Raw genomic sequence first — 18,890 nt, forward strand, 5'->3', positions numbered from 1 at the left:
CTCTTCTCACCCTCTCACCCAGCCCCCCCCCCCCCCCCCCTGCTCACATTGTCCCCTTTAATGCTGACATCATGTGTTGTTGTTTTTTTACTAATTAGTCATTAAGCAGACACCAAAGCAATATCCGATCATAATGAACGGCATGTCAGTATAGAGCAGAGGGGGGGTTACGGCACCTTGCCCCAGGATGCATCTGGGCTGGGGGGCTGTGGACACTTTAAACACAAACCCTAAAGTTAATCCTCCTCCCCCTCCTCTCCCCCCTCCCCCCCTCAGTGAACGGCGTCCCCTGGACCAACGACGGGTCCCGCCGCAACAGCCACACCTTCAACTGCCGCATGTTGGTGAACCCGCACAGCGAGGGCCCCGAGGAGCCCCACGAGCACCAGCCCCAGAAATACGAGACCATGCAGTGCTTCGCCGTGTCGGAGCCCAAGTCCATCAAGGAGGACGGCGACGGTACGCTGGGGGGGGGGGGGCACTGGGGTGGGAGGGGGGCGACGGTACGCTGGGGGGGGCACTGGGGTGGGAGGGGGGCGACGGTACGCTGGGGGGGGGCACTGGGGTGGGAGGGGGGCGACGGTACGCTGGGGGGGGGACTGGAGAGGGGGGCGACGGTACGCTGGGGGGGGACTGGGGTGGGAGGGGGGTGACGGTACGCTGGGGGGGGGACTGGAGAGGGGGGCGACGGTACGCTGGGGGGGGGACTGGGGTGGGAGGGGGGCGACGGTACGCTGGGGGGGGGGCACTGGGGTGGGAGGGGGGCGACGGTACACACTATACAAGGTGTTGGCCATGGCTCTGGTCTGTATATTATAATATATTATTGTATATTATTATATATTAGTGTATATTGTTCTATATTTCATCCCGTCCTGATGGAAGGTGTTGGCCATGGCTCTGGTCTGTATATTATTATATATTATTGTATATTATTATATATTAGTGTATATTGTTCTATATTTCATCCCGTCCTGATGGAAGGTGTTGGCCATGGCTCTGGTCTGTATATTATTATATATTATTGTATATTATTATATATTAGTGTATATTGTTCTATATTTCATCCCGTCCTGATGGAAGGTGTTGGCCATGGCTCTGGTCTGTATATTATTATATATTATTGTATATTATTATATATTAGTGTATATTGTTCTATATTTCATCCCGTCCTGATGGAAGGTGTTGGCCATGGCTCTGGTCTGTATATTATTATATATTATTGTATATTATTATATATTATTGTATATTGTTCTATATTTCATCCCGTCCTGATGGAAGGTGTTGGCCATGGCTCTGGTCTGTATATTATTATATATTATTGTATATTATTATATATTAGTGTATATTGTTCTATATTTCATCCCGTCCTGATGGAAGGTGTTGGCCATGGCTCTGGTCTGTATATTATTAGATATTATTATATATTATTGTATATTGTTCTATATTTCATCCCGTCCTGATGGAAGGTGTTGGCCATGGCTCTGGTCTGTATATTATTATATATTATTGTATATTATTATATATTATTGCATATTGTTCTATATTTCATCCCGTCCTGATGGAAGGTGTTGGCCATGGCTCTGTTCTTTTCATAACCAGAGCACATGGACCCTACAGCTCCAGGTTAGCGTCCTGGGCCGCCCTCTCTCCCCTAGAGAGGCCGGCCTGACTGAGAATGAGTGCAGCTCATCACGATAGAGGATGTTGAGATGCCGTTCATCCTCCACACCTCACCTCCACCGCTACATGTCCTTCAGAGACCTTGTCCAGCAGCTTAGCACTTCATAGCTCAGTGTCCCGGAGCAGAGCTTCAGCCAGGCCCACTATGGGCAGGTTGGATGTTTTCGGTTCCCTTTCTTTCTCCTTTCTTTGTGTGCCAGCTGTTCTTCCAGCCGTACCTTGGCATGGAGCACAGCTGCAGCCCCGGCCAGGATCACTTGTAACTTTGGCAGGGGTAGGAGAGGGGGGGGGGGGGGGGGAGAGAGAGGGAGGGGGGAGAGAGAGAGGGTTAGGGTGAGAGAGAGAAAGTTAGGGTGAGAGAGAGAGAGAAGAGAGAGAGGGAGAGAGGGAGGGAGGGAGGGAGGGAGGGAGGGAGGGAGAGATGCTGTTTTTCACTCCGTGGGCCCAGACCACCCAAGAGGCCTTGTTTACATGCCTAGGTGTGTGTGTGTGTGTGTTGGCATTTGTCTCTTTGCCAGCATGTGAAAGATTGGAGGGGGGGGGGGGGTATTACTGGCACAGGAAGTTGGATGTGTGTTTGAATGATTGAGCCATAGTCTTCTTTATGTGGTTCCGGTTGGCCAGGGGATGCATTATCAATGGTAGATGCTTTGCAGAGCAGGAAACACACACACACACACACACACACACACACACACACACACACACACACACACACACACACACACACACACACACACACACACCCTTAAAGGTCACTCTCTATCATGTCCCCTGCCAGCAATAGCTCTCCATGAAAGGTGCCCGATTGTGTTCTCTATGCTCATTAAAAACTGGATTCATTACGCTGTCCGGGAAAAACATTCATTTAATTTTCTCACCCTCTCCTTTGTGCCCCCCCCCCAGACTTCCAGTCGTGTCTGATCTGCGTGGCGCGCCGGGTGCCTATGAAGGAGAGGCCCATGCTGCCCACCCACGAGAGCTTCACCACGCGCCAGGACCTGCAAGGTACGACCCGCCGCCCCCACCAATCACAAGGCTCGGCCCAGGAAGCCACCAATCACAAGGCTCGGCCCAGGAAGCCACCAATCACAAGGCTCGGCCCAGGAAGCCACCAATCACAAGGAGGGTTAGGGGGACTGAGATCGGATCGCGCACAGGGAGTCCCTTTGACGCCAGGCGTGGCCTAACGTCTGACAGACGCACTCCTTAGCTGGTGCTCTAGCACGCCACCCAGCGGCTCCGCCCCCGGCGGGCTCTGCGGGGGCGGAGCCTCTGGGGGAGGTGGCAGTGCCCCCCAGAGGCTCCGCCCCCGGAGGTGGCAGTGCCCCAGTCTCAACGTCAGCAGCTCACCCCAGCCGCAGATCACCTCACCTCTCTCTCTCCCCCTCTCTCTCTCTCTCTCTCTCTCTCTCCCTCTCCCTCTCCCTCTCCCCCTCCCCCTCTCCCTCTCCCTCTCCCTCTCCCTCTCCCTCTCTCTCTCTCTCTCTCTCTCTCTCTCTCTCTCTCCCTCTCCCTCGCTCTCTCTCGTGAGTTCTAAATGTCTCTCGCTCTTTTTCTCTGTTTCATTCTCCCTCCGTCTCGTTCGCTCTTTCTTTCTTTTCCACCTCTTGCTCTCCCTCCCTCTCTTTCTAGTGCCCCCTCTCTCCCTCCCTCTCTTTCTAGTGCCCCCTCTCTCCCTCCCTCTCTTTCTAGTGCCCCCTCTCTCCCTCCCTCCTTCTTTCTATTAGCCCCTGTCTGTCTCTCCCTCCCTCCCTCTTTCTATTGCCCCTGTCTCTCCCTAATGCCCCCCGTCCCCCCCCTCTCCGGGGTATCACCTAGCGGTCTGGTCTGTGAGTCTTGTCTGCATGTGGCCAGGACCCCAAGACACCAAAGCCCTCCGCCGCGTGGTCCTCCTCCTCCGCCGCCATGTGTTTGTCTTTCTAGGGATAAACAAATAAAGTTTGGCGAGGGAAGAAAAAAGAACAATATGCGTATGCCAAAGCAACCTCGGTGCGGCTCTCGGCTCGTACTGGAGGGCCCTGTTCTCCAGCGAGGAGCTGTCAGTTCCCCAAGATGTCAATCACTCAAGCCCTTTAAACGCATAACCCCCCCCCCCCCACGTCTGGTACTGCCGCCAGGACAAGGCCTTCGCGGGCGTGTGTGTGCGCGTGTTTGTGCGCCTCTGCCTGTGTGCGTGTGTTGTGTTCCCTACATCAGTGAGCTCCCCTCTCTCAGCTCAGGGGCCCCGGCCGGGGGGGGCCGGGGGGGTAGCCCCGTGGGGGGGTAGCCCCGTGTTGTAGGGTGTGAGGGGGTAGGGTAGCCCCGTGTTGTAGGGTGTGAGGGGGGGTAGCCCCGTGGGGGGATAGCCCCGTGTTGTAGGGTGTGAGGGGGTAGGGTAGCCCCGTGTTGTAGGGTGTGAGGGGGGGTAGCCCCGTGGGGGGGTAGCCCCGTGTTGTAGGGTGTGAGGGGGGTAGCCCCGTGTTGTAGGGTGTGAGGGGGGGTAGCCCCGTGTTGTAGGGTGTGAGGGGGGGTAGCCCCGTGTTGTAGGGTGTGAGGGGGTAGGGTAGCCCCGTGGGGGGGTAGCCCCGTGGGGGGGTAGCCCCGTGTTGTAGGGTGTGAGGGGGGGTAGCCCCGTGTTGTAGGGTGTGAGGGGGGGTAGGGTAGCCCCGTGTTGTAGGGTGTGAGGGGGGGTAGCCCCGTGGGGGGGTAGCCCCGTGGGGGGGTAGCCCCGTGTTGTAGGGTGTGAGGGGGGGTAGCCCCGTGTTGTAGGGTGTGAGGGGGGGTAGCCCCGTGTTGTAGGGTGTGAGGGGGGGTAGCCCCGTGTTGTAGGGTGTGTGAGGGGGGGGGTAGCCCCGTGTTGTAGGGTGTGAGGGGGGGTAGCCCCGTGTTGTAGGGTGTGTGAGGGGGGGTAGCCCCGTGTTGTAGGGTGTGTGAGGGGGGGTAGCCCCGTGTTGTAGGGTGTGAGGGGGGGTAGCCCCGTGTTGTAGGGTGTGAGGGGGGGTAGCCCCGTGTTGTAGGGTGTGAGGGGGTAGGGTAGCCCCGTGTTGTAGGGTGTGTTGCACTCTGTCCAGGGGTCCTGGGGGGCTGGTGTGTGTGTGTGTGTGGTAGTGGGGGTCCAGGGGGGGCTGGTGTGTGTGTGTGTGGTAGTGGGGGTCCAGGGGGGGCTGGTGTGTGTGTGGTAGTGGGGGTCCTGTCCTGTCTCACTGGGCGGTGCGTGTGACCCTCTCTGTAGGTAAGATCACCTCTCTGGACACCAGCCTGCTGAGGGCCTCCATGAAGCCGGGCTGGGAGGACCTGGTGCGCCGCTGCATCCAGAGGTTCCACCTGCAGAACGACGGGGAGATGTCCTTCGCCAAGAGACACCAGCAGGAAGGTGAGCGGGAGAGACCGGCGCCCCCGGTGGCTGTCGGGGTGGGGGTCCACCCTGACCGCTCCACAGTGATAAAACTGTGCTACTTCGTGTTGGTTTGTTTGGTAGTTATTTTAGAAGTTGAGTTTTCATTTATTTAATATTTAATTGAACATGATATGGTTATTTTATAGCATCCGGTAGTAATCTCCCTCAGATTATACACACGCATGATTCCCTAAGCGGCTATTAGTCAATGTCTATATGACTAATACGGTTCATTTGAGAAGGATACTTAATACATGCGGTGTGAAACAACAGGAAATGAACCGACTCACTGCTGCTGTGACGAGGTGTTTCATACGAGCAAGATGGCATCCACATGGCATGGAAACTCTTTATGTATTAACTGCCACCTTAGGAGGGCGTGTTAAGTGGCATTATTCATGATGTGTCTGTGTGCAGTGCTCCGCCACGGGCAGGCCTTCAGCCCCATCTACCGCTTCTCGCTGTCGGACGGAACCATCGTGTCGGCCCACACCAAGAGCAAGCTGGTCCGCTCGCCTGCCACCAACGAGCCCCAACTCTACATGTCCCTGCACATCCTCCAAAGGTACTACCCCTAACCCAACTCTACATGTCCCAACGCACATCCTCCAGAGGTACTACCCCTAACCCAACTCTACATGTCCCAACGCACATCCTCCAGAGGTACTACCCCTAACCCTGAGAGAGATGGAGAGAGACAGCAGGAGAGAGATGGAGAGAGACAGCAGGAGAGAGATGGAGAGAGACAGCAGGAGAGAGATGGAGAGAGACAGCAGGAGAGAGATGGAGAGAGACAGCAGGAGAGAGATGGAGAGAGACAGCAGGAGAGAGATGGAGAGAGACAGCAGGAGAGAGATGGAGAGAGACAGCAGGAGAGAGACAGCAGGAGAGAGACAGCATGAGAGAGATGGAGAGAGACAGCATGAGAGAGATGGAGAGAGACAGCATGAGAGAGATGGAGAGAGACAGCATGAGAGAGACAGCATGAGAGAGATGGAGAGAGACAGCATGAGAGAGACAGCATGAGAGAGATGGAGAGAGACAGCAGGAGAGAGATGGAGAGAGACAGCAGGAGAGAGATGGAGAGAGACAGCAGGAGAGAGATGGAGAGAGACAGCAGGAGAGAGATGGAGAGAGACAGCAGGAGAGAGATGGAGAGAGACAGCAGGAGAGAGACAGCATGAGAGATGGAGAGAGACAGCATGAGAGATGGAGAGAGACAGCATGAGAGAGATGGAGAGAGACAGCATGAGAGAGACAGCATGAGAGAGATGGAGAGAGACAGCATGAGAGAGATGGAGAGAGACAGCACGAGAGAGATGGAGAGAGACAGCACGAGAGAGATGGAGAGAGACAGCATGAGAGAGATGGAGAGAGACAGCATGAGAGAGATGGAGAGAGACAGCATGAGAGAGACAGCATGAGAGAGATGGAGAGAGACAGCATGAGAGAGATGGAGAGAGACAGCAGGAGAGAGATGGAGAGAGACAGCAGGAGAGAGATGGAGAGAGACAGCCCGAGAGAGATGGAGAGAGACAGCATGAGAGAGATCGAGAGAGACAGCACGAGAGAGACAGCATGAGAGAGATGGAGAGAGACAGCATGAGAGAGATGGAGAGAGACAGCATGAGAGAGATGGAGAGAGACAGCATGAGAGAGATGGAGAGAGACGGAAGGAGCGAGATGGAGAGAGACAGCACGAGAGAGATGGAGAGAGACAGCACGAGAGAGATGGACAGATAGCATGAGAGAGACAGCATGAGAGAGATGGAGAGAGACAGCATGAGAGAGATGGAGAGAGACAGCATGAGAGAGACAGCATGAGAGAGATGGAGAGAGACAGCATGAGAGAGATGGAGAGAGACAGCATGAGAGAGACAGCATGAGAGAGACAGCATGAGAGAGACAGCAGGAGAGAGATGGAGAGAGACAGCACGAGAGGAAGCGAAAGAGATGGTGGAGCGGGATAGAGATGAAGGGATGGGGAGGAGGTTGAGAGAGATGGAGGGAGATACATGATGGTGGATGAACAACCGTGCACGATGGAAAGGGAGCAACAGGGTGTTGATAGGGATTCTTGAATTTGACTTTTGGCCTGATTCGTCTGGGTCACAGGATGAAGGCATCCCCGTAGTCGGCTCCTTGCTCCATCTGTGTTAACAGACAGACAGACAGACAGACAGACAGACAGACAGACAGACAGACAGACAGACAGACAGACAGACAGACAGACAGACAGCCTCCCACGGGTGGACCTGCTGTTTCCCTAAATGGTGAATGAATGAGAGGACGGAGGCCTCTTGCAGCGCCAGTCGATGGAGGATGGTTTTCTGTGTCACGCGGCCGTCAGGGTTTTCTGCCGTTGACGTCGACAGTCTGAGCCTCAGAACAGGAGAGCTTCATCCCGTAAGGTGTTGTGGTCGTTGTATGTGAGGCCCAGGTTGCAGAGGGCTGTGGGCTGAACCTAGGGCTGCTAGATTATGGAAAAGATCATAATCAGGATTGTTTTGGTCAATATCGAAATCAAGATTATTCAAACGATTATTTTTGAGTTTGAAAACATGATGTTTTTATTCAGCATGTCGCTTTGACATTTCGCCTTAAAAAAAATACACAAAATGCAAAAAAATAAAAAATCTAATCTAAAATAATGTGAAGATATGTATCAAGCTGTTGTGCACTTTCTATAATACTTTCTAAAGTACATCTTTTTTAAAAATCACAAATTAAATTGTTCGTTTTGTGATCGTTTGACGCTAACATCGAAATCGCGATCAACATCCGATGAATGGCCAAGCCCTAGCTGACCCGTGGTGTGTTTGTGGGGACCGTTGGGATGGGGCTGACCTGTGGTGTGCTTGTGGGGACCGTTGGGTTGGGGCTGACCCGTGGTGTGTTTGTGGGGACCGTTGGGTTGGGGCTGACCCATGGTGTGTTTGTGGGGACCGTTGGGTTGGGGCTGACCCACGGTGTGTTTGTGGGGACCGTTGGGATGGCGCTGACCCGTGGTGTGTTTGTGGGGACCGTTGGGATGGGGCTGACCCGTGGTGTGTTTGTGGGGACCGTTGGGTTGGGGCTGACCCGTGGTGTGTTTGTGGGGACCGTTGGGATGAAGCTGACCCGTGGTGTGTTTGTGGGGACCGTTGGGTTGGGGCTGACCCGTGGTGTGTTTGTGGGGACCGTTGGGTTGGGGCTGACCCGTGATGTGTTTGTGGGGACCGTTGGGTTGGGGATGACCCGTGGTGTGTTTGCGGGGACTGTTGGGATGGGGCTGACCCGTGGTGTGTTTGTGGGGACCGTTGGGTTGGGGCTGACCCGTGGTGTGTTTGTGGGGACCGTTGGGTTGGGGCTGACCCGTGGTGTGTTTGTGGGGACCGTTGGGTTGGGGCTGACCCGTGGTGTGTTTGTGGGGACCGTTGGGTTGGGGCTGACCCGTGGTGTGTTTGCGGGGACTGTTGGGATGGGGCTGACCCGTGGTGTGTTTGCGGGGACCGTTGGGATGGGGCTGACCCGTGGTGTGTTTGTGGGGACCGTTGGGTTGGGGCTGACCCGTGGTGTGTTTGCGGGGACCGTTGGGTTGGGGCTGACCCGTGGTGTGTTTGCGGGGACCGTTGGGATGGCGCTGACCCGTGTTGTTTGTCCCCGCAGGGAGCAGACGGTGTGCGGGATGGGCCAGGACATGGGACCGGGCGGCCCGGCCACCGGCATGGGCCCCAAGCCCATGAACTCGTCCACGCCGGCCATGACGCCGCCCACCCCGGGCAGCGTGCCGGGCTCCGGGCCGGGCTCCGGCCCCCAGGGCCAGGACACCACCGTCAGCAGCAACAGCACTCCCTTCTCCCCCCCGGGACCCGCCGGCCCCCGGGAGCCCGCCGCCATGGGGGGCCACATGCAGAGCTACCGCTTCGGCTGCCCCCCGCCCCACAGCCACACCGGGGGCATGCAGCCCCCCCAGCAGGGCGCGGGCTGGAGGATGAACAGCCCGTCCCGCGGCAGCCCCAGCCCGGCCGGCGGGCCGCACCCCCCCCAGCAGAACTCCATGCTGTCGCCCCGGCACCGGGGCAGCCCCGGGGCCGCCGGCAGCCCCCGCGTGGGCGGGGGCCTGCACTCGCCCTCCCCCGTGGGGATGGGCCCCGGGGGGCCCGGAGGTAGCGGCCCCGCTAACAGCTACACCAGCAGCTCCCTGTCCGCCCTGCAGGCGCTCAGCGAGTGCCACGGGGTCAGCCACGCCCACCCCCACGCCCACACGCTGGGCTCCCCCGACAGGAAGCTGGGCTCCCCGGCCGGGGCCCCGCCCAACCCCCACGTGACGTCCAAGCCGGGCGAGGGCGAGCCCTTCGGCCCCCACTCGGAGCCGGGGGGCCCGGGCGACGGCGGGGGGCCGGGCGAGCCCAAGGAGGAGCGGGACGGGGGGGGCGCGGCGGCCGAGGGCCACGACGCCCACGGCCGTCTCCACGACAACAAGGGCCACACCAAGCTGCTGCAGCTGCTCACCACCAAGTCGGAGCCCCTGGAGATGCCCCCCTCCCCCGGCGACGGCAAGGACCCGGCGGGGCCCGGGGCCCGCGGGGGCCACCCGGCCGGGGCCACCCACACCACCTCCCTGAAGGAGAAACACAAGATCCTGCACCAGCTGCTGCAGAACAGCACCTCCCCCGTGGACCTGGCCAAGCTGACCGCCGAGGCCACGGGCAAGGAGCCCGGGGAGCCGCAGGGGCCCGGGGCCGGGGCCGAGCTCATCCCCAAGCAGGAGCCCCTGAGCCCCAAGAAGAAGGACAACGCGCTGCTGCGCTACCTGCTGGACAAGGACGACACGGTGCTGAAGGACAAGGCCAAGCTGGAGCCCGGGGAGATCAAGGTGGAGGCCGGGAAGCCCCCGCTGGTGAAGACGGAGAAGCAGGACGCCGGCTACGACCGCGCAGAGCAGGTGGGTCCCCGGGGTAGGGCTCCTATTGGCTCGGGTTGGGGCGCTGACGTGACGATGCGTCTGATATGAGGTGTGAAACCAACGCTTCAGTAGAGACGCCGTCCGATATGCGGCAAAACCTCTAACTTTGTTGCTCAGTTCTGCTCTAGTTGTGTGTGTGTGTGTGTGTGTGTGTGTGTGTGTGTGTGTGTGTGTGTGTGTGTGTGTGTGTGTGTGTGTGTGTGTGTGTGTGTGTGTGTGTGTGTGTGTGTGTGTGTGTGTGTGTGTGTGTGTGTGTGTAACCCAGAAAAAGTCGTTGCACACACAGCATCTGGTCATCTCCCTGGCTGGGTGACTGGGGGGGCGGGGGGAGCCTTGCCCCAGCTTCAAACAACTGTGGCATTTGGAGGCGCCCCCTGTGGTTCTCTTGCCGTTTGATCCTGGCTGTGGCCCCCCTCACCAGGGCCTGGACCGGGCTCAGGCCAGCCTGGTGCTAGGATGGATGAAGGGGAGTCTGGAGCAGGGAGATGGAGGGAGGGAGGGAGGGTGCCTGTTAGAGGGCGAGCAAAGGGAGAAAACTACAGAAACCGCTGGACAGAATAGCAGCGGCTGTTGTTGGTGTAACCCAATATCCCCGAGCAACAAGGGGAGGCAGGGAGCCAGTTAGGATCTGGTGTTAGAATCTGGAGTCTATCTGGCAGGCCGCTCCCGTCGGAGCCAGGCCGCTCCCGTCGGAGCCAGGCCGCTCCCGTCGGAGCCAGGCCGCTCCCGTCGGCAGACGGTCGCCCGGACGTCGTGAGCGGGGGTCGAAAGTGGGAACGACACACTGCTTGAGTTTCTTTTTTCCCCCCACTCTCTTCCTTGGGAAGTGTGTGTGTGTGTGTGTGTGTGTGTGTGTGTGTGTGTGTGTGTGTGTGTGTGTGTGTGTGTGTGTGTGTGTGTGGTAGCATTAGTGATGGAGGGTGAGGTACGGTGCTGAAGTGAGTCAGGTGTAGGTTCCCTCCCCAACAGGAGAAGCCAGCCTTGGCAGGCGAAGTGAAAGTGATGAGCCATATGCTCCTGAATGTGCCCTCCGCTGCCATGGCGACGGCCGAGCAGGAAGGCAGAGCCAGTGGAACGGGAAGGGGGGGGGGGGGGGAGGATCACAGTGCTTTAAAGAACGGTTGCGTTAACAGATTTCCCAGCTCGCAGACGACATGCACAGCGTTTCGTGCGAGAGGATAAAAAAGTGCAGCGTCACGTTAAAGCGCGCTGTACCCCAGAGACGGACGGCGTTGGACTGGGTGGCGTCACGTCCGGCCCTAAGGGGGGGGGGGGAGCTATGACGTCATCACGCTGATGATCATGTACTGTAATGCAAGGGAGAGATCAGATGATACCACTGAGACGAGGCGGGGGGGGTCCCAGGAGCGTGAGCTTATGAGCTCCGGACCGCGGTGCATTCACAGCGTACCCTCCAGTGGGTTCCTCTCCCCAGCGCCCCCCCTGTACAGTGCAGGCCCCAGATGACGGGGTCATAAGACGAGCTGTGACGCGCCACAAAGCAAAACCACACACTGCTTATCTATCGCCTCCTCTCTTTGCCACCTGTGCTTAGCCCCCCCGCCCCCCCCCATGCTATCCTGTTAATGTCGGGGCTCTAAATAATTGATGGAGGCGGAGCAAAGCTACACGAGAGGAGCAGGGTGGATCCACCCAGTTGGCCTGGACGCCATTAACTCTTCCTGTGTGTGGTCAGTGTGCGTGTGTGTGTCTCCACGGAGACGTTTTTTCCTCATTTTCTCGTTAGATGGAGAATTTGCGGCCCAAACAAGGGAAGCATGCGCCGACATCAGTCGACGTGGCGTGAAATGTAGTTAACAAACACCCCGCCTCACTACAGTTATCCGTTGTCGAGGAGATGACAGTGTCAGAGGCTATTTCTGGCCCACAATTGGTCAACATGATTCTAGGCAGAAAAGAGCAGTTGTGTTTATTCTCTCTCTCCCTCTCACGATCTTTCCGTCCAGATCTCTCTCTCCGTCCAGATCTCTCTCTCCGTTCAGATCTCTCTCCTTCCAGATCGCTCTTTTCGTCCAGATCTCTCTTTTCGTCCAGATCTCTTTCCCTTGTTTTCTCTCGGCGTCTCTGAGTGACAGGCTGAGTCAGTGCCATGGCTCTGTTTATTATCAAAAGTCCATGTTGACTCTGTCTTTTTTACATCTCCCCTTCTATAACTTAACCCTGGAGGGAGACCGACCAGATGAGCTGGGGGGAGGAGAAAGAAATGAGAGAGGAGGAAGGGAGCAATCTGAGAGCGTACAGGAGCATTACATCATTCCTGACCTCATTAGGGCTTCTCTCGCTCGCCCTCCCTCCCTCTTCCATTCTGTCTCTTTTCTCCTACCTTCTCCTCTGCTCCTCCTCTCCTTTTCTCTCTCTATCTTTCTCATTGTCTCTCCCTGTTTCCCCTCAGTCCCTCCTCCCCGTGGTTCATATTGAGCCATACTCTATCTGCACGTGTGTTTGTGTGCGTGCTACACTCTTAATGCTTCAGCCATTTTTATTATTTATTAAATGTGGGTTATCTCATGTGTGTCTGTGTGTGTGGGTGTGCGCGTACGAGAGGTAGTTTACGTGCATGAGGGTGTGAGAGGAGGTATATAAATATATATATATATATATATATATGTGTGTGTGTATCTGTGTGCGTGTGTTTGAATGGGAGTGTTTCCAGTGAGTGCGCAGGCTTTACTGTACAGTGGAGTCGTGCTGGAGTCGGGATCCCTGGTGCTCTGCCACCTGCTGGCGGTTCACAGGCAGTACAACTTATTTACCTTAAGTCCCTCAGCCCCCCCCCCCCCCTCTCTCTCTCTCTCTCCCTCCTCTCCCCACCCCTTTCCCTGAAGCGCTGTGATCACTAAATCCATGTTGCTGTCTCAGCAGTGTGTAGACCATTATTTGCATTTGGGTTCCTTTCACACAACGCAGAGCAGGCAGCCATAGAGCAGCACAGAGACACGCCTCCAGCGTCGGCTCACCGGAACAACAATGAACAATAATAAACACATTAATAATAATAGACATACAGCGTATAGCCGCGTATGGCAGCGTCCCGGACTACGGGGGGGACGTGTGTTTTCTTTCATGATCACCGATCTACAGCGGAAACACGGCGCGCCCAACCCCCCGAACCCTGAGAACTGGCGACCTAGGGTTCTGTGTTGGACACCAGTTGGACAAACAGTTTAACCAAGCTTTCCTCGCTGTGTGTGTGTGTAACCTTGGCCTGGCCGATCCCAACAGCAGCACAGTTGTTTACCGTGTGTGTGGGGGGGGGGGGGGGGGGGGGGGGGCCATCACGGCCCCCTTTGGCCCCCCCCTCTCGTATCAAACGCGACACACACACCCAGCGGTGCACGTCCTCAGAGCCGTCTCCGACACCCCAAGCGTTCATTGAGGAACGGCGTTGGGCCCATCCTGATGGTGTTCTGTGTGTCCACACAGGGGGGTGAAGGGAGAGACTGAGAGTGTGTGTGTGTGTGTGGCGGGTCACCATGGCGGCCGATAAGCCAGTGGCAGGGATGGGGGGGGGGGGGGGGGGGGGCAGCCTAGGTTTGATAAAGCTAAGGCGATGTGAAGGCTGGCCTAGATCGGCCGACTGTAAAGTGGTCCAGTTGGAGCTGCTGTCGTCATCATCATTAGTGAACCGCCCCCACAGAGAAGAACCCTGTTGATAATGAGCAGAGGGGGGCTATGCCGTCGCCGTACCTTAGTACGGTCGCTGGGCGTTATAAATTGTTGTGGTATGTGCTGAGGAGGAGCTTTCATCGTGCATTCGCTCGCTCCTGGTGCTGTTCTTAAACTGACCTATTTCTGATCACACTGACCAGTGTCATCTCCTCACCCCTCCTCCTCCTCGCTCCATCCTCGTCCCTTCCTCTCTCCCTTACTGACTCTTCATCCTCTTCCTCTCTCTGTACCTGTCCTCCTCGTGGCTCTGTTGTTCAGTCCTCGGAGCTGGACGACATCCTGAATGACCTGCAGAACGCCCCGCCCCTGTTTGGAGAGCAGCGGCCGGTCTCGCTGCCCAGCCCGATGGACAAGCAGAACATCATCAACGACATCCTGCAGATGTCCGAGAGCGGCGACCCCGCCCGGGTAGCGCAGCAGCAGCAGCAGCATCAGCATCAGCAGCAGCATCAGCAGCAGCAGCAGAATCAACAGCTACAGCAGCAGCAGCAGCAGCAGCAGCAGCAGCATCAACAGCAGCAGCAGCAGCAGCAGCATCAACAGCAGCAGAGTCGGCCTATGGGCCCGGGCATGGGCCCAGGGAGTGAGTCCCCAGCAGCACCACCTCCACCATCACATATAGCCCAGGCACACAAGCACACAGACCCCGTGAGCCTCCTGGCTGGAGCACGGCGTTAGCGGCTGGTTAAGGGGTTTGATGTCCGCTGGGCACGGCCACGCTCCCACCAAGGCGGCTTCACTGCAGATGACATGATGTGTGTCGCCTTTGGCATACAGCAGACGCTTTTATCCAAATAGTCGGATAAATGAATTCGTTCTTTAAAGATAAATGAATTTATTTATAGTAGTAAATAGCACACGCCTCTTTGTTCATTTATTTGAGCCTACATTAGGTTAAGAAACCTCTTCCTTTTCCCTGGCATATATTAGTACTATGCTTCTGAAAGGGGCATTCTTTGCAGCCATTGTCTCTATTCTCCCCCCCCCCCACCCTACTTGTATTGGGCCAGAGGAATCCATTAAACAAATGAGTACAATATAAACTTCTATGGCCATCATTTGTCCGAGATAGATTTACCAGCACGTAAATACATTTATGTCTACATTATGACTGATATGTGGAGCCTCGTAACCTCATTCATACCCACTCAAAGATGAAGCTGAAGCTTAACTTATTAATTATTTTATTGTCCTATTCATTGATGATGTGCTTCCGTCCCCTCGCTGCGGTCCCTTTACCCCTGCTGTCGCGCTAACGGGTCTCTTTTCGGTCCCCCACAGATTTCGGTGGCGTCCGACCCAACCAGCCTGGCCGAGGCGCCCCCATGAGGAGTGTGTCCCTGGACATGTCCATGTCCCCCCAGAACCCCTCGCTGCAGTACCCCCTGAGGGCCACCAGCCCCTACACCCTCATCCAGCAGCAGCAGCAGCAGCAGCAAGGCATGATGGGAACCCACGGCATGCTGAGCAGCCCGGCCGGGATGGTGAACGCAGGTGGGGCTCGTCGTTGTTCCTCGTCTTCCTCGTGTTCCCGGGGATGAAGGTTTCTGTCGTCTCGTTGTTGCTGTGGGGGGTTTTGGACCATGGGAAAACATGACTATCTTCTTACGCAAACCCATTTCCAGCTGTTGAATGGATCTGCCCCCACCTGAAGCTGCAGGTGGAGGCAGATGGAGGAGGTTAGGAAAGGGGCGGGCCATAACATGGGTGCTTTTTATAGCTCCGCTGTCTGTTGAGTTTCGTTTCAGTGTTTACCGTCAACGCTGCAATTCTCAATCACATGAGAGGAAACTACGTCTGAGAAAGTGGTTACTGTGTGTGTGTGCGTGTGTGTGTGTGTGTGTGTTTCCGTGTGCGTGTGTTTTGAATCTTTCCCTCTCATTTAAACACATTCTCTCCCCTGTTGTCGCCAACCGAGGCCCAGTGACTCACTTCCTGTTCCAGGAAGAAAGGCTCCCCAGCTGTCAACACAGTCCCTACACACTCTGCTGCTCGTTGCATATGATCTGCCTTCAACACGTGTGTGTGTGTGTGTGTGTGTGTGTGTGTGTGTGTGTGTGTGTGTGTGTGTGTGTGTGTGTGTGTGTGTGTGTGTGTGTGTGTGTGTGTGTGTGTGTGTGTCCAGGGCTCATCGGTCCTGGCGGTCCGCGGCCGGGCATGCAGCAGCCAGAGGGTTGGATTGGCTCTGCGTCGGCCCCTCCCCCCGGCGCCGCGGGGCGTCTGGGGCCCAGCGCCGCCCCCATGAGGCCCAACAGCCAGCCGGGGCCCCGGCTGATGCATCAGTCCACCATGATGGCCAACGGTGAGAGCACCAAGCCAGGGAGGGGGGCGCTGGCTCCTCGGGAACCAAGGAACCCGAGGAGCCCCCCCTAGATACCATCAGGGAGATCCCCCCCCCCCTGCTAGATAACATTGAACGGGGACTGCTACAAACTGAGCCTTTAAAATCATTAAGAGTTATTGCCTCAAAGCACAGCTCCATCTGGAACCCCCTGCTGGCCAAGGGGGGCCCAGAACCTCTGGAGCTGCTCTGGGTTAGGCTCACCCTAACCCTAACCCTGGCTCTGGGTTAGGGTTAGCCTAACCCAGAGCCAGGGTTAGGGTTAGGGTTAGCCTAACCCAGAGCCAGGGTTAGCCTAACCCAGAGCCAGGGTTAGGGTTAGGCTAACCCTAACCCTGGCTCTGGGTTAGGCTAACCCTGGCTCTGGGTTAGGCTAACCCTAACCCTGACCCTGGCTCTGGGTTAGGCTAACCCTAACCCTGGCTCTGGGTTAGGCTCACCCTAACCCTAACCCTGGCTCTGGGTTAGGCTAACCCTAACCCTGACCCTGGCTCTGGGTTAGGCTAACCCTAACCCTGGCTCTGGGTTAGGCTCACCCTAACCCTAACCCTGGCTCTGGGTTAGGCTAACCCTAACCCTGGCTCTGGGTTAGGGTTAGGGTTAGCCTAACCCAGAGCCAGGGTTAGCCTAACCAAGAGCCAGGGTTAGGGTTAGGCTAACCCTAACCCTAACCCTGGCTCTGGGTTAGGGTTAGGCTAACCCTAGTCTCGCAAAGCCAGGCCAAACTACAGCAAGTAGAATGGTCTGGAATCACGCTACCTCGAGCCGTCTATCCGTGGGGAAACTGGGCCTGTTTTTATTTCTTTAAACCAATCACAATCGTCTAGGGCGGGGCTAAGCCCGGGAAGCAGCAGCGGTGTCCATGCAGAATAGTGCCGGGGGGAAATGCCAGCAACCGGAAGGGGAGGAGTAGCGGTGAAATCCGACGCTAGGCAATAGACGCTGTCCACTTCCGTTCAGCCAGACTAGGCTAACCCTAACCCTAACCCAGAGCCAGGGTTAGGGTTAGCCTAACCCTGGCCGTGCCTGCCTCATCACACTCCTCAGACGTCCACGGAGATCTTAGACACGAGGGGGAACGCCTTGACTCCAGGCAGCGCCCGGAGGCCTGTTTCCACGGTAACCCTAACCCCGCCCTCGTCTCCTCCCAGCAGCTCAGCCAGGGATGGACATCGGCATGGCCGGGCACCAGTTCTCCCAGCAGCAGGCGCCGCCCAATCAGACGGCTCCGTGGCCTGACAGCATGATGCCCATCGACCAGACGGCCTTCGTCAACCAGAACAGGTACGGCCCCCCCCCCGACCCCAGAACAGGTACGCCGTCCCCCCGACCCCCCAGAACAGGTACGGCCGTCCCCCCGACCCCCCAGAACAGGTACGGCCCCCCCCGACCCCCCAGAACAGGTACGGCCCCCCCCGACCCCAGAACAGGTACGCCGTCCCCCCGACCCCCCAGAACAGGTACGGCCCCCCCCGACCCCCCAGAACAGGTACGGCCCCCCCCGACCCCCCAGAACAGGTACGGCCCCCCCCGACCCCAGAACAGGTACGCCGTCCCCCCGACCCCCCAGAACAGGTACGGCCCCCCCCGACCCCCCAGAACAGGTACGGCCCCCCCCCGACCCCCCAGAACAGGTACGGCCCCCCCCGACCCCAGAACAGGTACGCCCCCCCCCCGACCCCCCAGAACAGGTACGGCCGACCCCCCAGAACAGGTACGGCCCCCCCGACCCCAGAACAGGTACGCCGTCCCCCCGACCCCAGAACAGGTACGGCCCCCCCCGACCCCAGAACAGGTACGGCCCCCCCCGACCCCAGAACAGGTACGCCCCCCCCCCCCGACCCCCCAGAACAGGTACGGCCCCCCCCCCGACCCCCCAGAACAGGTACGGCCCCCCCCGACCCCAGAACAGGTACGGCCCCCCCCTGACCCCCCAGAACGGGGACGACGTCCCCCCGACCCAGGGGCTCCTCCTCCTAGACGCCGCCCCCCTGTCCCACCGGGGGCTCCTCCTCCTAGACGCCGCCCCCCCGTCCCACCGGGGGCTCCTCCTCCGGGCTCCGCCCCCCCGTCCCACCGGGGGCTCCTCCTCCTAGACGCCGCCTCCCCGTCCCACCGGAGGCTCCTCCTCCTAGACGCCGCCTCCCCGTCCCACCGGAGGCTCCTCCTCCTAGACGCCGCCTCCCCGTCCCACCGGAGGCTCCTCCTCCTAGACGCCGCCCCCCCGTCCCACCGGAGGCTCCTCCTCCTGGCTCCGCCCCTCAGCAGTGTAGTGGAGGACGCTGGGGGTCATCCACTCAGTCTGGACCCTCTGTGTTCACTAAGAGCAGCGGCGCTATCGTCTGGCTGTACCACGGCAGTACCACCGTTCTCTTACCCCCTGCCCCCCCCCCCCCCCCAGGTCGGTGTACCCGGGCCCCCAGGACGAGCTGTGCGGCGGGGGCCCCGGGGACGGGGCGGCGGCGGACGAGGGCGCGCTGCTGTCCCAGCTCTACACCGTGCTCAAGGACTTCGACGGGCTGGAGGAGATCGACCGCGCCCTGGGGATCCCTGCTCTGGTAGGCCAGGTGAGACCCCCCCCCTACCAGCCCCGCCCCCCTACCAGACCCCCCCCCCACTACCAGACCCCCCCACCACTACCAGACCCCCCCCCTACCAGCCCCGCCCCCCACTACCAGACCCCCCCACCACTACCAGACCCCCCCCCCACTACCAGACCCCCCCCCCCACTACCAGACCCCCCCACCACTACCAGACCCCCCCCCCCACTACCAGACCCCCCCCCTACCAGCCCCGCCCCCCACTACCAGACCCCCCCACCACTACCAGACCCCCCCCCACTACCAGAC

At 58.3% G+C, this 18,890-nt stretch overlaps 1 protein-coding gene and 1 long non-coding RNA gene across 7 annotated transcripts in view; both read left to right on the forward strand.

Annotated features, from left to right (window-relative positions):
* ncoa2 (nuclear receptor coactivator 2) overlaps positions 1-18,890 on the forward strand; it is a 78,234-nt gene that overhangs the window by 42,728 nt on the left and 16,616 nt on the right. For 4 of the 6 annotated variants that reach the window (XM_030348341.1, XM_030348342.1, XM_030348345.1 and 1 more), the window contains 10 exons: positions 277-459; positions 2,590-2,691; positions 4,898-5,038; positions 5,480-5,627; positions 8,711-9,989; positions 13,959-14,283; positions 14,982-15,194; positions 15,826-16,002; positions 17,193-17,325; positions 18,443-18,608. In XM_030348341.1, coding sequence (XP_030204201.1) covers positions 277-459; positions 2,590-2,691; positions 4,898-5,038; positions 5,480-5,627; positions 8,711-9,989; positions 13,959-14,283; positions 14,982-15,194; positions 15,826-16,002; positions 17,193-17,325; positions 18,443-18,608 — 2,867 coding nt within the window. The remainder of the gene's footprint in view (positions 1-276; positions 460-2,589; positions 2,692-4,897; positions 5,039-5,479; positions 5,628-8,710; positions 9,990-13,958; positions 14,284-14,981; positions 15,195-15,825; positions 16,003-17,192; positions 17,326-18,442; positions 18,609-18,890) is intronic. The other 2 variants (XM_030348344.1, XM_030348343.1) reach the window with 2 other exon arrangements.
* LOC115536909 (uncharacterized) lies at positions 725-2,429 on the forward strand. The gene is made up of 2 exons (XR_003974734.1): positions 725-786; positions 886-2,429. It is a non-coding gene; the product is annotated as an uncharacterized LOC115536909 (long non-coding RNA).

The sequence above is a fragment of the Gadus morhua genome, chromosome 23 (assembly GCF_902167405.1).
Source record: "Gadus morhua chromosome 23, gadMor3.0, whole genome shotgun sequence".
Taxonomy (NCBI): domain Eukaryota; kingdom Metazoa; phylum Chordata; class Actinopteri; order Gadiformes; family Gadidae; genus Gadus; species Gadus morhua.